Source organism: Limulus polyphemus, unplaced genomic scaffold (genome assembly GCF_000517525.1).
Source record: "Limulus polyphemus unplaced genomic scaffold, Limulus_polyphemus-2.1.2 Scaffold7101, whole genome shotgun sequence".
NCBI classification, from domain to species: domain Eukaryota; kingdom Metazoa; phylum Arthropoda; class Merostomata; order Xiphosura; family Limulidae; genus Limulus; species Limulus polyphemus.
This window is the reverse complement of record NW_013672711.1, coordinates 7341-23154: the sequence shown is the minus strand read 5'-3', so window position 1 is coordinate 23154 and position 15814 is coordinate 7341. Positions and strand designations below refer to the sequence as shown.

Here is a 15814-nt window from a genome sequence, read left to right as displayed (position 1 = left end):
AAAAGAGAACTATCAATGAATTGTGAAAGAGAGGATGTGACAGGTGGGTGTGGCAGGGGGGGGGGCTGATTTTCTATTCAATAGCTCTGTAACCAAACAAAATTGAATACTATAAAAATTATGGTTTGTCTGAGCAATAACGATTTTATAGAGAGTAACTTGCATTTAATTTCATACATTTCCGAGGGGTGATGGATAAAATAGGGATGGTGATATGCTGAGATAAAATGTGTCATGTGAGTCACACTATTGGAAATTCAGGATCTTTTTATATTCCCTTGTAGAATTAATAACTTAAAACTTGTATACTATTAAAATATAGATTATTAGCTAAGATTTTATGCTATTCTAATTGGTAGAACATAAACAAAAAGTATTATAATAAAATTTTGAATGTAAGACACTAAAACCTTGTGTCATGCTCATTATAGGATACCCAGGGTGATAGGGTTAATAGGTAAAAAAAAGAACAGTCCCAAGACCTAGGCATTCCGTTTCAGGCATTTTCTCCAACTGACTCAATGGTGGCTGGAGTCACTTTATCTGTTCATGGACCTCGCATTCAGTTGTTATCCCTTCACTAAACAGAGCACATACCTGCATGTGTCGTGTCTCAGATTCCATTCTGTGGATAGGTGCTTTTGATGTTGTGGATAACTTAGCTTTCTTTACTGGGTGTGGTGAACCATGGTGTACCATCGAGTTTACTGATGATGTTCACCCTTTCATGCATCAGGTGGTTGGTTCCCTTCTACCAGTTTCTTCTCCAGTTCAGATACCTAGTAATTTTCTTCTTTGCCATCTGTGAAAATTGCCTTGCCTATTGACAATTTTGGCCAGCTCTTCCATCACCAGCCTTTTTTTTTTTTCTGATTCTGTTCTCCCTAATGAGAACCCCTGAGGTGAATTCCTGTACATGGTGAGGGGACCTCCTAAGGAAGGTTCTTTATTTCCAGTTTATCTCCTCTGAGATCTGAACATCCACCCACATGTTTGCTGTGTGTGTTGTGACCTGTGAAGGGGAGGAGAGGATCTTGGTGGTTGAGTGGTGTCTGGGGCACTGCAACACACCATTTTGGCCTTAAATTCTTATAGACAGTTGACCTCCCCAGGGTCAATTGGCTGGTCCTGTTGGGCTAGGGTCAACTGAGTACCAGTGTTGGGCATTATCAATGGATGTTGTGGACATTGTGTTTGATGCTGGTGTTTGGGAATGCTGCTCTTGAAGCCCTGGCATTGCTGCAGTGTCCTTGTTTGACATCGTAGTGCAACCTCTTGTAGGACTGAACCATTCTCCTTTTATTATGGATCCTCTAAATCCTCAAAAAAATAAAATAGTAAAAACTCAGCTCATTGGTAAATGACCATGCCTTGCAGACTCTGATCTTCAATTCATTTTGCTCCTGTACCTTGTTTTTTTATTTTGCATTCCTTGTCAGAAAAACCTTTAGGACAAATGTCTCCTTCTTTTATATTCAGGAGGGATGAGAGGGACTTGCTGGCTCTCCAAAGTCAGTTAAGAAGCTACATTCTGGGGACATCTTGGTGGAAACATCTACAACAAAACACTGTAAACTCCTCCTGAACTCAAAGGCCATTGGGGATATACCCATTGAGGTTACTCCCCATGCTACTTTGAATTCCTCACAAGGAGTTATTGTTGAGAGGGATTTGAAGAACATCCCTAAGTTAGAGATCCTTGATGGTTTATTCTGCCAAGGAGTTTCTGCAGTGTGACATTTCTCTACTCATAAAGATGGAACTATGCTGCCTACCATTTTGACGTTTACATCTCCACGTCTGCCTGCCTCTCTCAAGGCAGGTTATCTTCATTGTAAGGTCATATATTCCTAACCCTCTGGTGTTTTCAGTGTCAGCGGTTTGGTCATTCAAAGGCATCTTGTCATAGTTATGTGACATTTGCTCATTGTGGTGGCAAAAACCATGATGCCTACAAGTTTCAACTAGACCCTCATTGCATTAATTGTAATGGTTCCAATCCCTCTTACTTTCATTCTTTTTCCAAGTGGGTGGAAGAGAATGAGGTACAGCATTTAAAAACTGTTAACGTTTCTTACCCTGAAGCTCAGAAGTTATTTTCCCTACTCCATCTCGGACATATGCTGCTGCACTATGCTCCACTACTACAGTGGGAGTGCAGAAGGACCTTTCTGTGCCTCCATCAGAGTATTTTTTGCATCATGTGCAGAGTCTTTTGCCCTCAATAGGATAACCGAGTTGACAAGTCAATGTCTACTCCTATCTCTGTCTCCACCATTCCTTCTATTGACTGCCTGGGTCCACCTCCTTTGGCCCCAGTTTATGGTGTCTGCTTGGGTCCATCGTATTTCGCTCCGAGATGCAGAATGATTATTTGTTCGTGCCCTCAGTTGCTGGAATCTAAATCTAATGACAGAGATCTGCCTGCTCGACCAAGGGCAGGATCCTAGAAGGTCTACAGAGCTTTTTCTAGCAATGAAAAATGGTGTGGTCATAAACAAAGGTTCTCCGCCCAGTTCTCTTCCACCTAAGTAAACATGGAAACTTTGATTCAGTGGAACTGTCGAGGTTTTTGTTCTAATCTGGATGACATCAAGGCCTTGATTTATTCCTATCATGCCATGTGTCTTTCCTTACAGAAAACATTCCTGAAACCTGCCGTTCCTGTCACCTTTTGGTAGTTTTCTCTATACCAGAATGACGGGTTGTATGATGGAACAGTTGCCATCTCCCTTTTTAATCCTGGGAGACTTTAATGGACACAATCCCCCTCTCGGGTGGTGCTGATATTGATGGGAGGGGTCATTCCCTATGCTCTCAGATCACAACCTTTCTCTCTTCAATACTGGTTCTTATACTTATTTTCATGCACCTAGTCAGTCTTTTATTGCCACTGATCTATCTATCTATCTATTCCCCTTCACTTTTCTCTCGCTTTTCTTGGAGGGTTAGCAGTGACCCATGGGGCAGTGATAATTTTCCTATTGTTTTGAGGGAAATTGGCTGTGGTCGATGCCACCCGAACCGAGTGCCAACTGCCTCTCTTTCACCTCTCTCTCGGAACTTGATCCTGCTGTTGTTAGTCTTCCATTTATTAATGACTGCATAGAGGCAGTAACTGATTACTTCATTCAAGCAGCTGTTCATTCTATACGTAAAACCTTGACATGTTTCCCATGATATCCTTTTCCATGGTGGTCATCAGCTTGAAGGAGAAGGCTCAAACATGCACCTGGGATACTTTTTGTGGGTATCCCACTCTTTCTCCATCACTTTCCAGTGACCCTGTGCCCATGCTTGGCAGGTCAGACATGTGATGGATTTATTATTATATATTTATTTTAATATTGATATCTATTTAAGTTAAATTTATATTTAGAAATGTACATAACTTGTACTGTTAAGTATGTATTGCGAAATTCTCGCCTATTCTCTAAAGTTGTAGAAGATTCTCAAGTGTAAGAATCAACAATATATGTATGTACATAAACACTAGTGTAACATCAATATTGTCACATAAACTGAAATTTTGAGAAACTCTCCACATGCCTATAAATATAACCAACGCGATGCACAAAAAAACAGTATCTGTTATTGGTTTGCTATACTTGGTATACTATAAACTTCAGAAGCTATAACTGTGATTGTTATAATGATTATTAATTGGGAAACTTCAGGTATTTGACCAGGAATATTTATAAATTTTGAACATTATAAACCAATCGACTTTAGTGGATTTACATTGGCATTAGTATTTTTACAAAAACATTATCTAAATTCACCGGGGGAAAAAATTGCTATGTGATCAGGAAAGACTACAGAGCTAGTTAGCTCCTTATTAAGTGAATTGTACCTACATCAACTCGAAATTAATTCTCATCATGAACCCTTGATAAAACATCAAGGAAGTTTCAGACCAGAAAGAAGACTCAATATTGTTTGTAAGTTTGTAAAACTTTTGTATATAAATCATTGTTTGTAATTACTATTTGTAATATCTCTTATTGTAAATTGTATTATTTTTTGTATTATAAAATTTTTTTGTATTAAAAAATAAATAAAACTGTATGTGTCAATCATAAATTGGGTGTATATCGGCATTTATTTAACTACTAAAGCTAATTTACAATTTAACTCAGTTTTAGGCTATTTGAAATTGTAATACGTAACAGATGCCAAAGCCAAAAGGAATTGGGAATTAAGTTCACAACTAGCATTTCTTCTACCGCCAGTTCGAAAGTCATATGGGACAAGATTCGGAAGGGCAGTGGGAGGTAATCTTCCCACTCCCTTTCCATTGGCCAGGAAGTTGCTGATTTACAGAACATTGCCGATACTCTCTGTGAGAGCCTTTCTTGTGCATCCAGCACTCACTGTTTCTTCCCCTGTCTTCTTGGCCATCATCATCTCTATGACTATAATCACCCCCTTACACTGGTGGAACTCAAAATTGCTCGTTATCAGTCTAGCAGTACATCGCTCAGACCTGAGGATGTTCACTATGAGATGCTATGCCATCTCTCTCCTGCCTATCTCCTGGTTGTTTTTAACTGGATTTGCAGGAGAACATTTTTCCTTATTCTTGGTGTCGGGCTGTTGTCCTTCCTTTCTCTAAGCCTGGGAAGGATCCCAAGATTCCTTCTAATTATCATCCAATTGTTTTGACTCTGTCTCTGTTAGGTCATAGGATGGTTAATGCTCATCTTGTTTGGTTCCTTGAATCAAACAACCCTCTTTTGCCCAACCTGTTTCTGTTTTCTTCAATCTTGAGAAGGCTCATGACACTATGTGCAGATATGGCATTTTGCAGGACCTCCACTCATATGGGTTGCATGGCCATCTACCCATTTCTATTCAGAACTTTTTACTCGACAGACGATACCTAGTCTGTTTGGGTTCGATACTTTCCAGTTCTTTCACACAGGAACTTGGACTCCCTCAGGACTGTGTCTTGAGTGTCACAATTTTCAGTATCAAGATCAATGCTGTCACTCAGAACTTCCTCCTACTGTTGCTAACAGACTCGAATGTCGACGACTTTCACATCTCATGTAGGTCATCGAACATGAAGTTTATTGAACAGCAGCATCAGACTGCCCTCAATCGCTTGTTGAAGTGGGCTACAACCAACAGTTTTACCTTTTCTTTTTCCAAAACCGTTTGCATGCATTTTTGCCACCAACTGGGTCTACACCCCAATCTCTAGCTCTGTCTCTGTGATGTTGTTCTTTCCGTGGTTCCTGCAGCAAAGTTCTTGGGGCTTATCTTTGATTGTAAGCTTACTTTCATTCCTCACATAAAGCAGCTACACGTCAAGTATACAAGGGCACTGAACATCCTCTGTGTCTTCTCTTCCATCTTTTGGGGAGTGGATCAATGTTCTGTGCTCAAGATCTATCGTGCCCTTATTCAATCCAAACTGGACTATGGGTCTCTGGTCTATTGTTCTGTCAGGACCTCAGCCTTAAAGATGCTGAATGCCATTCATGATCTGGGACTTCAACTCTGGATGGGGGGCTTTCTGCACTTCTCCAGTCCAGAGTTTGTACACTGAGTCCCACAAGCCTCCTCTTCCCCTCCTCCTGCAGTTTGCAACTTTCTGTACAGTATGCTGCCAAGCTTTGATCCTTACCACAGCATCCCACCTTCAATTGTGTCATTCTTCCTTGGTGGGCTGTGCTCTTTCAGAACAGACAGTCTGCAATTCCTATCTTTGATCCTTACCACAGCATCCCACCTTCAATTGTGTCATTCTTCCTTGGTGGGCTGTGCTCTTTCAGAACAGACAGTCTGCAATTCCTATCTTTGATCCTTGCTCTCTCACTTCTTTTTGTCATCCATCCTCCTGCACAATTAACCAATGCAGCTCTCAGCACTAACTGATCTTTGGAAATGATTCTTGGTTCTAGTCCCATCACTGCCCAATTCTTCTACTTTACTTTCCAGTATTTTTCCTTCTCCAGTGACTCTTAGGTGGGTTCTGCACATTCTTTCTCATCGCTTCTCTCTCCTCTTTCATACTCCACCTCTTTGTTCTCATCATCCTCTTTTCTCTTCTCTTCCAATTGATACTCTGAATTTTTTAATCTTCAGGGTGTGATGTCTCTTTATTCGCAGCAGGAGCTATATAACTTGTATCCCACCCTACTCTGGGTTTTTATTCCCATCTTTTCATTGATCCCATGAATTCATGGGTTTGGTGTCCTGTTATCGACTTGTAGTCTCTGAATTCCTTTCTCCTTGTTCCTCGATTCCAGTTGGAGGACTCCATCTACATTGGGCCTTCACTCCCAGGTTGTGTTTAATCAAGGTGGTCATTACAAATGCTTTCCGTCACATTTGTATTTGTCCTGTGTTCCATTCTACATTTTGTTCTCAATGGCCGTGTCTTTCAGTTCCGTGCCCTTCTCTTCAGCTAGCTAAGGCTTGTTATGTTTCAGCTTAACCAGTTGCTCCTTTGCTTGGCACCTGCATCTTCTGAGCCTTCATTTCTGTTATTATGTGATTGTATGGCTTTTCCTGGCCCTGTCTGTACAGGAATTGGCAATTATTACCTTCACTCTTCTTTTGTGTCCTGTACAGTTTGGACTGATTGGCCTCTTATCAGTGGAGGGCTACAGCATTAAGATGATTACATCACAGGCTGCTGCAATACATGTAGACACATGTAGGGGGTGGGAGTTTAAGGCTTGTTGCATGCACAGGAAATTCCAAGGCAGTTGTGAGGTAATAGCTTTTAATGGTGCACAGAGGTAAGTATCTCTGAAATACATTTTCAAGTAAAAGTAATGTTAACTTTTAGCATAAATTAAAAAACCACAAAATTAATATAAAATGTATTTTAATGTGTCTTCGTCTTTTGACTGACTTACTTAGATCATCATCAGGTATAAAATAATAGTTCTTTGAGTCACCTAAATTTATACAACAAAAGAACATTCTAGTCACAAGATATAACAGAAATGAGATGAGCATGCATTATTATTATATACTTAGCAACAATATTGAGGTTAATAAAAGCAGGGAATTATCTAAACTAGTTAAACTGTCATTCATGGAAAACAGATTATAGCACATAAAACAGTAATCTATAATGTCAGGACATAGGCAAGTTACTGAGTTAAAATAAGCAAGTTCAACCTGAAAGAAGACTAGGTGTTGTTAATGCATTCTGTTTGGGACTTAGCTATTGTAAAGTTTGAGAGACAGATTGCATATCTTGCAGTTTTGCTACATTGATATATATTTTTGTATATAAAGTTTAATTGTGAATAGACAATAATTGTAAGACATTTTTCTTGGCCACAAGTGTTATTTCTGTGGTAATTATGTACATATGATTTTCCAGACTTTCTAAAATTATTTTATTTTATTGAGTTATTTACTGCTGTAAAACAACATTTATTCAAAATGACTACAGTCATTATTAAAGTTATTATTTTACAGGTGGATTACCATATTGTTAGTATAACAATAAGAATTCATTAGTCATTTTGTGATTGAATGTTTTTTGTGTGTTGATTGTTTGAAAAGTTTCAGCTTATAAAGGATAATCAACACTTTCTTTAGATATATATTTATTATTAGATAAATAAAATATTATTATTATTATTATGGTTATTATCCAATAAAGTTCTGTACGCACCAATTCAGTTTTGTAAATCTGTGTCATGTGGTTCAACTCGTGACGAAAAACATTTATTTATTCATCAACTTGATGAATAAAGATGCTAGCACCTCAAAATGTCATCCAAAAAATGTATAAGGCCAATGCAGGCTACAGAAGTCTCCAGTCAAGTACAGTCTTCTGTCTAAACTTTACTTAAACAACGTTTATTGATGTTTTTGAGATACCATTTTCTTAAATATTATTTTAGTTTTGCAGGTTTATGTATAAAGCTATGGAAAATAATATTTCTGTTTAGCTTGAAGCAATTTTTTGGGTGATAAATATTTTCTAATACACTCTAAAACATGTTTACTTAACATCCTTATTACCATAACCTATGTCTTCAGTAACTACAGTTTAGTAATAAGTAATGTGATATGATCCAATTAAGCAACACATTCTTTGAGACTGTGTGGATCAGTTTTGTTTAATTTTTATATGCATAATAAAAGTTTTTAAACAGAAATATTTCAATTGAAATGTAATAATACAATCGCTACTCAAAGCTACAAACTAAAGGTTTCTAATCTGTTATATTAGCAAATTGAGATTTTCAAATATGAGTTTAATTGGAAAGGGCAGTTAATAAAAAATGAAATTGTACAGTAATTAAAGCAAATGTGTTAAAAAGTCTGCCGTGTAACTAAAGTTGGCATTAACTCAAAGTATAGAAAAAATGTGTTTGAATTTTTTTTTCACTGATTCTTTGAAACATTAAAAAAATCATAATTTTTTATGTCCAAATTGACAACATAAATAATACTTGTTGAACTTTTTTTCTTTTCTTTTTCAGACACACAGGGGTGGGGTGTAAGTCCTCGAGGTGCAGGCTACTTGTTTGGGAGTGATGTTGTTAATCAGTTTAATGCTAATAATAACATTGATATGATATGCAGGGCACATCAGTTAGTAATGGAGGGATACAAGTGGCACTTTAATGAAACTGTCCTTACTGTCTGGTCAGCACCTAACTATTGCTACAGGTATGTTATTCAAATTCAGTTCTTCAGTCTATGGTTTCACTGTTGATCTGCAGTAATTATTTTAAAGATTTATTCTGTTGATTTCATTATTTTTTAACTTAGAATTAATGCTAAAGATATGCAGTTTCATTGTTGTAACTTAAAACTCTATGGCTTTCATTTCTGTACCTGAAACTGCTGTTAACATAGATGAAGGAATAGTCAATAAATTACTTAAATCTGCAGATGATATTAAGGTCTTGGGTGTTGCTAGCTGTGAAGAGGAGGCTGCTGATTTACAAAATGATATAGTGAGTTGGGCAAATAAATGGCAGATGGGTTTTGATTATAATAAATGCAAAATAATGCATGTGGGTTATCATAATTTGAAGTAAAGTATAATTTGGATGGCAATAACCTTAATAGTGTTATGAAGGAAAGGAATCTTGGTGTAATAGTTGATCAGTCTCTAAAACCATTCAAGCAATGTGCTGTTGCTAGTGGTAGGGCAAATAGAATTTTAAGTTGTATCTACAGAAATATTGAATACAAGTTTAAAGAGTTTATAATTTCATTGTACAGGTAACTAGTTAGGCCACATTTGGAATATTGTGTTCAGTCTTAGACTCCTTAACTTAGAAAGGACATAGAGTTGTTGGAAAGGGTTACTAGAATGGTGCCTGGGATGGAGGGGGTTGTCATACGAGGAGAGATTGAAATCTCTTAGATTGTTTTCTCTTGCAAACAGATGAGTTAGGGGGGATCTGATTGAGGTGTTTAAGATTGTAAAAGGAATTGATAGTGTTGACATTTTTCTAACAGGGTGGTTGGCCTTTGGAATGGGTTGCCTGCAGATGTTGTAGAGGCAGTAACTTTAAGTGAGTTTAAGAAAAAGCTTTAACTATATGAATGATAAGGGCTGGCTTTAAGATTTTTAAATTATTTTAATTTAGTTTAGAGGATATAACAGTCGAGATGGACCAATAGGTCCCATGTTGTCCCTAAACTTTGTTATATTATGTTAACATTTGTTTCATTCAAACTTTTTACAGTAGATTTTGGATATCATTATTGTCACTGAAGCAACTGTTACACCAGTCAACCTTTTGTTCTAAGGATCATGCTTTTTATTTTTCTTCTGCAGTTACTTATTTTCTATTTTTTAATCTTAGAGCACGTTATTTAAATCTTTAACAAATATTTTTAAAGATATATCAAAGCTTATTCTGTTGACTTAAGGCTGATTACTTAATTTCTTTTGTTGGAATTTTTTAATTTTGTGAAACTTTAACATATTGAAGCACCTTTAAGTTATCCTACACCACATTAACACTTTGTTTTAATTTGCAGATTTATGATTCTGTTTGTAAGTTAATTGAATAATGTAGTTAGCCTAATGACAGCCTAGGAACAGAATCAAAAGTTTGCAAATAATAAAAAAAAAAGCTTTAACATGGTGTGAACCCATTTATAGGTGTTCCAGTATTATTCCCACATTGAAACTTGAAACATATTTTCTGTTCTTGTTACAGTTACCTTAGTGTTGTTGTTTTCTTCTCTCTTTTTTTGCAGTTTTGGAAATATTTTACAGTAACATGTTTGTTTTGTAATTAATTCATTGTCACAAGTTTGTGCTGTTCTATTACATAAATATTTGTTAACTATCCTTTGTAATTGCTTGTTAAAAGTCTTGATGTTAAGGTATTTTGATTTAGTTAAAATGTTTTTCTTGAAAATAAGAATTACTGTAGCCTAATCAAGAAAATCATACTTGAAACAAAAGTTAGTGTCGATAAGCATTTGAGCCCTAATGATCCATATTGAAATGATAGATAAATCAAATTTACTAGAGTATTTGTAAAGAATCCAATTAACACAAGTAAGTTACTATTCATTTATCCTTAGTGAGTTAGGTTTAGCAAGTTCGGTGTGTACATGTAGAACTCTCGGTGGTATAAGGAACTTGTTAAACAGAGCAAATAAAACTGAAAGCAATAATTTGCAAATTTCTGTTTTCTTTGTAAATCTAAAATATCTACCAGTCCCAAAATCTCAAGCTCAAAGCCTGGTACAATATAGTTTTGCAAAGTTTAAACTTAATTGATTCAGAGGTTTGATCCATTTAGAAGTGGTTTATTCGATTTGTTCTTAATTTTAAATAAGGCCAAATACAAAAATAACTTGTTTCCCATAAGCTCTCACATCTAGAAATTGCTGCTGTATCAGATGTTTGGTGTGTTTTTTTTTTAATTGCTGCACATATTTTGAGTGTTTGAAGTGCCACCTAATGATGAGATTGCAAATGGTGTTAATATTGTAATAAACTTTGTAATTTTTACATTTTTAGAAATATTTTGTTCAATAAAAGATTTAAGTGTGAAGAATAGATAATTAATGCAGAAAATTGTGAGTAAAGAGAAAGCAAATTTACTTCTTTGAAAGTTGAATGAATTAAAGTTTTACCTATGTAGGAAATACAGTACAAAATGTAGTTTATTACAATCCATCTAACTGATAAAATTACCATTACCTTATACTCTGGTTTCAAAAGTCAAATTAAACTTCTCTCATTTAGATCAGATGAAAATTAAAAATGAAATCCCTGTTTCTCAGATACTTTCAGAAATGTAAACACACACACAAACATAGCTAGCAAAAGTAATATGGTATTTTTTTTCAACACCAGCAGGTTTGACATATTGCTGTTTGATAGCATTTTCTTTTGAACAGAAGGAATGTAGTTTTTGGGGGAAGGGGCTTGTGGTTATCTTGTTGGACTATGAATCCTAGGGTCCATGGTTCATGTCCCTTTTCATAAAATCGTGTTCAGCACTTTTGGTTCATTTGTGCATTATAAGAGTGATGATTATATCCTATTCTTCAATTAAAGTATCCTAAGAGCTTGTTGATGCTGTTGATTAGTTACCTTTCCTGTAATGTATCAAATCAAAATTAAGAATGTCCAGTAGTGCAGATAGGAATTTTGTAGCTTCTGAAACAGATGTACCTTCTCTCAAACAAAGGCTATCTTGATCCTTCGCTGCCTTCTAAGGATTATTAAAAGGATTTTAGTAATCAATGCACCAGTACTTATACCCCACCAATTTTGTGCCATTTCTGAACATATACATATCATGTGACTACTCTCCACCAATAGTATTGTGCCACCTATAAAGCACAACTAGCTTCCTAAATTATTCCTGCTTAATCCCCACTTTCATGATTGGCATGACATTGTGTAGACATGTGTAATTTTTCTGAGTGTGACTACAGTTTTGATTGTGCTTTGTTACCTTTTTAAAGTTTAATGTCAATTTTTTTTTTAATTTTGTGTTTGTTTGCAATTGTTTCTACAATTTTGCATTCAATTAAACTTTCGTTTCCAAATTCTACATTTTTAATATGATTTTGAGATTTAATGTAGCAGAAAAATATACCCCCCCCCCCTCCATAGACAACAATGTACATGGTACGGCTTATCTGGACACGGGATTGACTTTATCTGATGAGAGTCCTATGTTTGGTTGGTGATTTCTTCTCCTTATCCACTTGACCATGTTTCTGAAGAGGCCTACCATAACGAGAAAGAAAATATTTCTAGCACCTTCCTTTTTTGGTCTGCCACAGTCTACACCCATTCAGGACATTTCACCTCCCACTCCCTTCTTACAACTTTCCTCAACTCTCAAGAGATTTCCAGTCTGTGATCTGTAGAGGAATTTGCACTCCACATCAACATTGTTGAGAGCTTTGAACCATTTTCTTTGGTCTCCCATTCCATGCCCATCAGCTCTGGGTGTAGACACATTCAGTTAGGATTGGGTGGGTCTTCACATCAATGCTTACCCTCTGATCCAACTCCTTTCCAAAGTTCAATCCATCATCCAGGCCATTCCTTGTCTCATCCTCCTGGTTGTTCCATATTTGTCTCCTTTGTTCTTTTTGCATTGGCCTTTACTTGTGCAATGTCCCTTGCCTTTACCTCTGTCTTCACACTTGGCTAGTTCCTTGCCTCAGCTCAGGGACTGACTCCTCGTGTAGCATCTTTCCTTTCCCAAACCATCGGACCTTCTTCCTTGACCATTTACCAACAGAATTGGTCAACTTTTTGACATTGGGCTCGTTGCTGTGTCTTCCTTCCCTCCTGTCCCTCAGTTTTCCCATTTCTTCACCTGATTACTTGATCAAAGCATGTCCATTTCAACTGCCTAGTTATCGGGTGGCCCTATCGAACACCTTCTGTTTTTCTTGGTTCCATAACATCTCTTCTCCTGTCATTTTCCTCCTTTTCTGTTCCTTCCATATTGCTTGACCCTTTATTATACCAGATTGGGATATTAATGTGGTCCATTATGCCCTTTCTCATTCATCCTTTGAACAACTTGCTACATGTTCCTTGTACCATCTTTCCCTTAAGACCTATTTCCTTCTTCTCCTTGCCTGTGCATGCCATCATTTCGATATTTATGCCATTAATATTGTTGTTCCCTTTTTCTTTCCTCTTGTGTGATCCTCTATCCTGACTGGTCCTTCCTGCCTAAGACTTATGTGGCCCCGGAAAGATGGTTTGTTATTCTCACCCCTTTCCTTACCTTTGATTTCTCACCTGTACTCCTGTTCTAGTCCAGATAGGCTTCTTTATTTGGTTCAATCTTTGAGGTGTTATGTGACTTATACTGCTTTGTTTTGAGGTTCACACTCCTGACTATTTATTCCTTGGAACACTTCTGTTTCCCATGATTTATCTCCAGTAACTCTCCCTGGTTGGGTTCATCAACTCATCAGGATGGTGTATTCAGACTTGTCCATGGAAGGTCGCTGTCTCCACAATGTCTCTTCACTTCAAATCTGTCACATTACCATGTCTTTAGCTGGTCCAGGCTGGTATGTGGACAACTATCAAAACCTTTGTCATTCATTATCTGCATGATCTGGCTGTTTTTTCCTCTGGTGAATATCGTCTTCCTCCCATGGTGATTCTGCACACGCCTGTTTGCTTTTAACTGGGGTACGTCTGCTCATTTCCTTTCTTTTATATTTTCATTTCAGTTTCTCTAAGCTTCTTCACAGATCCCACCTAGTGGTGGGTGTTGCCTTGGTCAGGTGTACTTTGTTTCAAACCTCACTAAATGCAGTAACTATATAACATTCAAAGTTGAGTTGGGGTGTTTCTGTAAGCCCACTGGGTGCTTCCCTGGTGGTGTATATTTATATTTTTGTAATGTAATTATATCTTTAGCGGATCCTCACTCATGGACTTCAGAAGGAGATTTCTGTCTATCCCTGCTGACCCTTGGGTTCGGTCTGCTTTTCAAAATATAGAAACACAGTCATCCATTACACTTTCTCCTGTGTGATGTTCCTTCGGATTTCCCACTGTCTTTTTATCCCCCTCCCCCTTTTTCTTCGAGGGGAGCATGGGAGACTTTACCACTCTCAGTTCCCAGTTGCTAGGGTGGTGGACCATGGAAACTTCTTCCTGAGTGTTACTATACTTATGCTTATTTATTCATTCAGGAAAAGAGGAGAAAACTGATTCCCCAATAAAATCAATATTATTTGGTGCCAGCCTACGTGGAATCCTCCTCATTGTATCAGCTTCAGGATGACAATGCCCTGTTCCTACAGTTGTGTGAAGTAGATGCTTCTCTTCTTGTTAATTCTGGTTGCATCTGCCTCATAATATTGGCAGTGGGACAACCATGCTCTGTACCTATGGTTGGACAAATGCTGCTTGTCCTCCTCGTAATTACGAATACAGGATCTCCCTACCCTGCATTTACAGCTAAGTGAGGTATGATTTTGCCCCTAATACCAGTTACAGCTTTACATGTTCTTACAACTGAGTCGAGGTAGTGCCAAGACCCCATAATGCTGGGTTTGGTTTCTCATACTTCTTGATCTCATGATGGTTTTGGGAGTTTGTCCAGTTACAACCATTTGCTCACTTCCTCTTCATAGCTCTAGTTGCTTGATGTACAGCACTCTGTTTACTTACAGTTGGGGCTGTTGGGTAACAATAATATTGTCCACGTGCTTTAGCCATCTGTAGTTATTACATTTTCTTTTTTATTATATGTTGATACAGCTTGCACCTTTTTAATGCTCTTACAATTGTGTAAGCATTACTTTTCTGCCCATTTTGTGTTACTTTCCTAAATCTTAGATGAAGAGCATACCTGTTACAGAAGTAGTGTAGTACCCCACTTCAAGCACACCCATTCATTCTGACCTGTCATTTTCTGCTTGGTTTGTTCTTTGTGCACCTATACCAGCCCTCCACCTTTGCAATGTGGGATTCTAACCTTTGTGTGAGATGAAGTAAGTCCAGTTTGGAAGTTAACATTTTCTTACACTGAAAACATATTTCCAATAGTACTTCTCCCACACACTTCCCACCCTTCCTCCTCACTAAAACTGGTATTTTTATTCTAGTAGAGGGAGCTAATTGTGCCATTATAGGTGGTGCAATACTAATGGTGGAGAGTAGTCACATGATATGCACATGTTCAGGAATGGAGCAAGACTGGTGAGGTATAAAGACTGGTGCACTGATTACTAAAATTATTTTAGCAAAGCTTAGAGAAGGCAGTCAATGATCAAGATAACCTCTATGTGAGAAGAGATAAGTACCTTTCAGAAATACATTTTCAGTGTAAGAAAATGTTAACTTTTGAGAATTTCTGTAATTCCATTTGTTTTCAGAATTACTTTCCTTGGTAGGTGCACTCCATTAATCTTACAAAAGTTTTTAATGAATGAACCTTTCATACACCAAAAAATGGAACAAACTGGTTTATGTGGAATCATGTAGATATGTTGACTATACATACAAAAAATAATGTGGCATTGAAAATATCAGTGTGTTGTTTTTGGAGAAAATTATCAATATGTTTAAAAGTCTTTAGATGTGTTATTTGTGTTTTAGTGAAATTAACCAGTTCTGTAACGTCCCACTTAAATTATGTTTCATTACTTTGTATTGCTCAATTAGGAGTATATCCAGTTCATTTTTTGCTGATATACATATATATATATATATGGCGTATGTGCTGTTGTTGGCATCGATATGTACATCCAGAAAATTGATGGTTTTGTCAGTGGCTAGGTTTTGTCGGAGCTTCATTAATTCATCAGTGTCTTTGGTAACGATGAAGCAGTCGTCGACGTATCTAGCAGTACA

The 15814-nt window shown here is 37.1% G+C and overlaps 1 protein-coding gene across 2 annotated transcripts in view; it reads left to right on the top strand.

The window, feature by feature from the left end:
- The window catches only part of LOC106474347 (serine/threonine-protein phosphatase 4 catalytic subunit-like), a 39553-nt gene that overhangs the window by 18471 nt on the left and 5268 nt on the right, over window positions 1–15814 (top strand). For both annotated transcript variants that reach the window (XM_013935040.2, XM_022402658.1), the window contains exon 6: window positions 8463–8652. In XM_013935040.2, the coding sequence (XP_013790494.1) occupies window positions 8463–8652 (190 nt within the window). The remainder of the gene's footprint in view (window positions 1–8462; window positions 8653–15814) is intronic.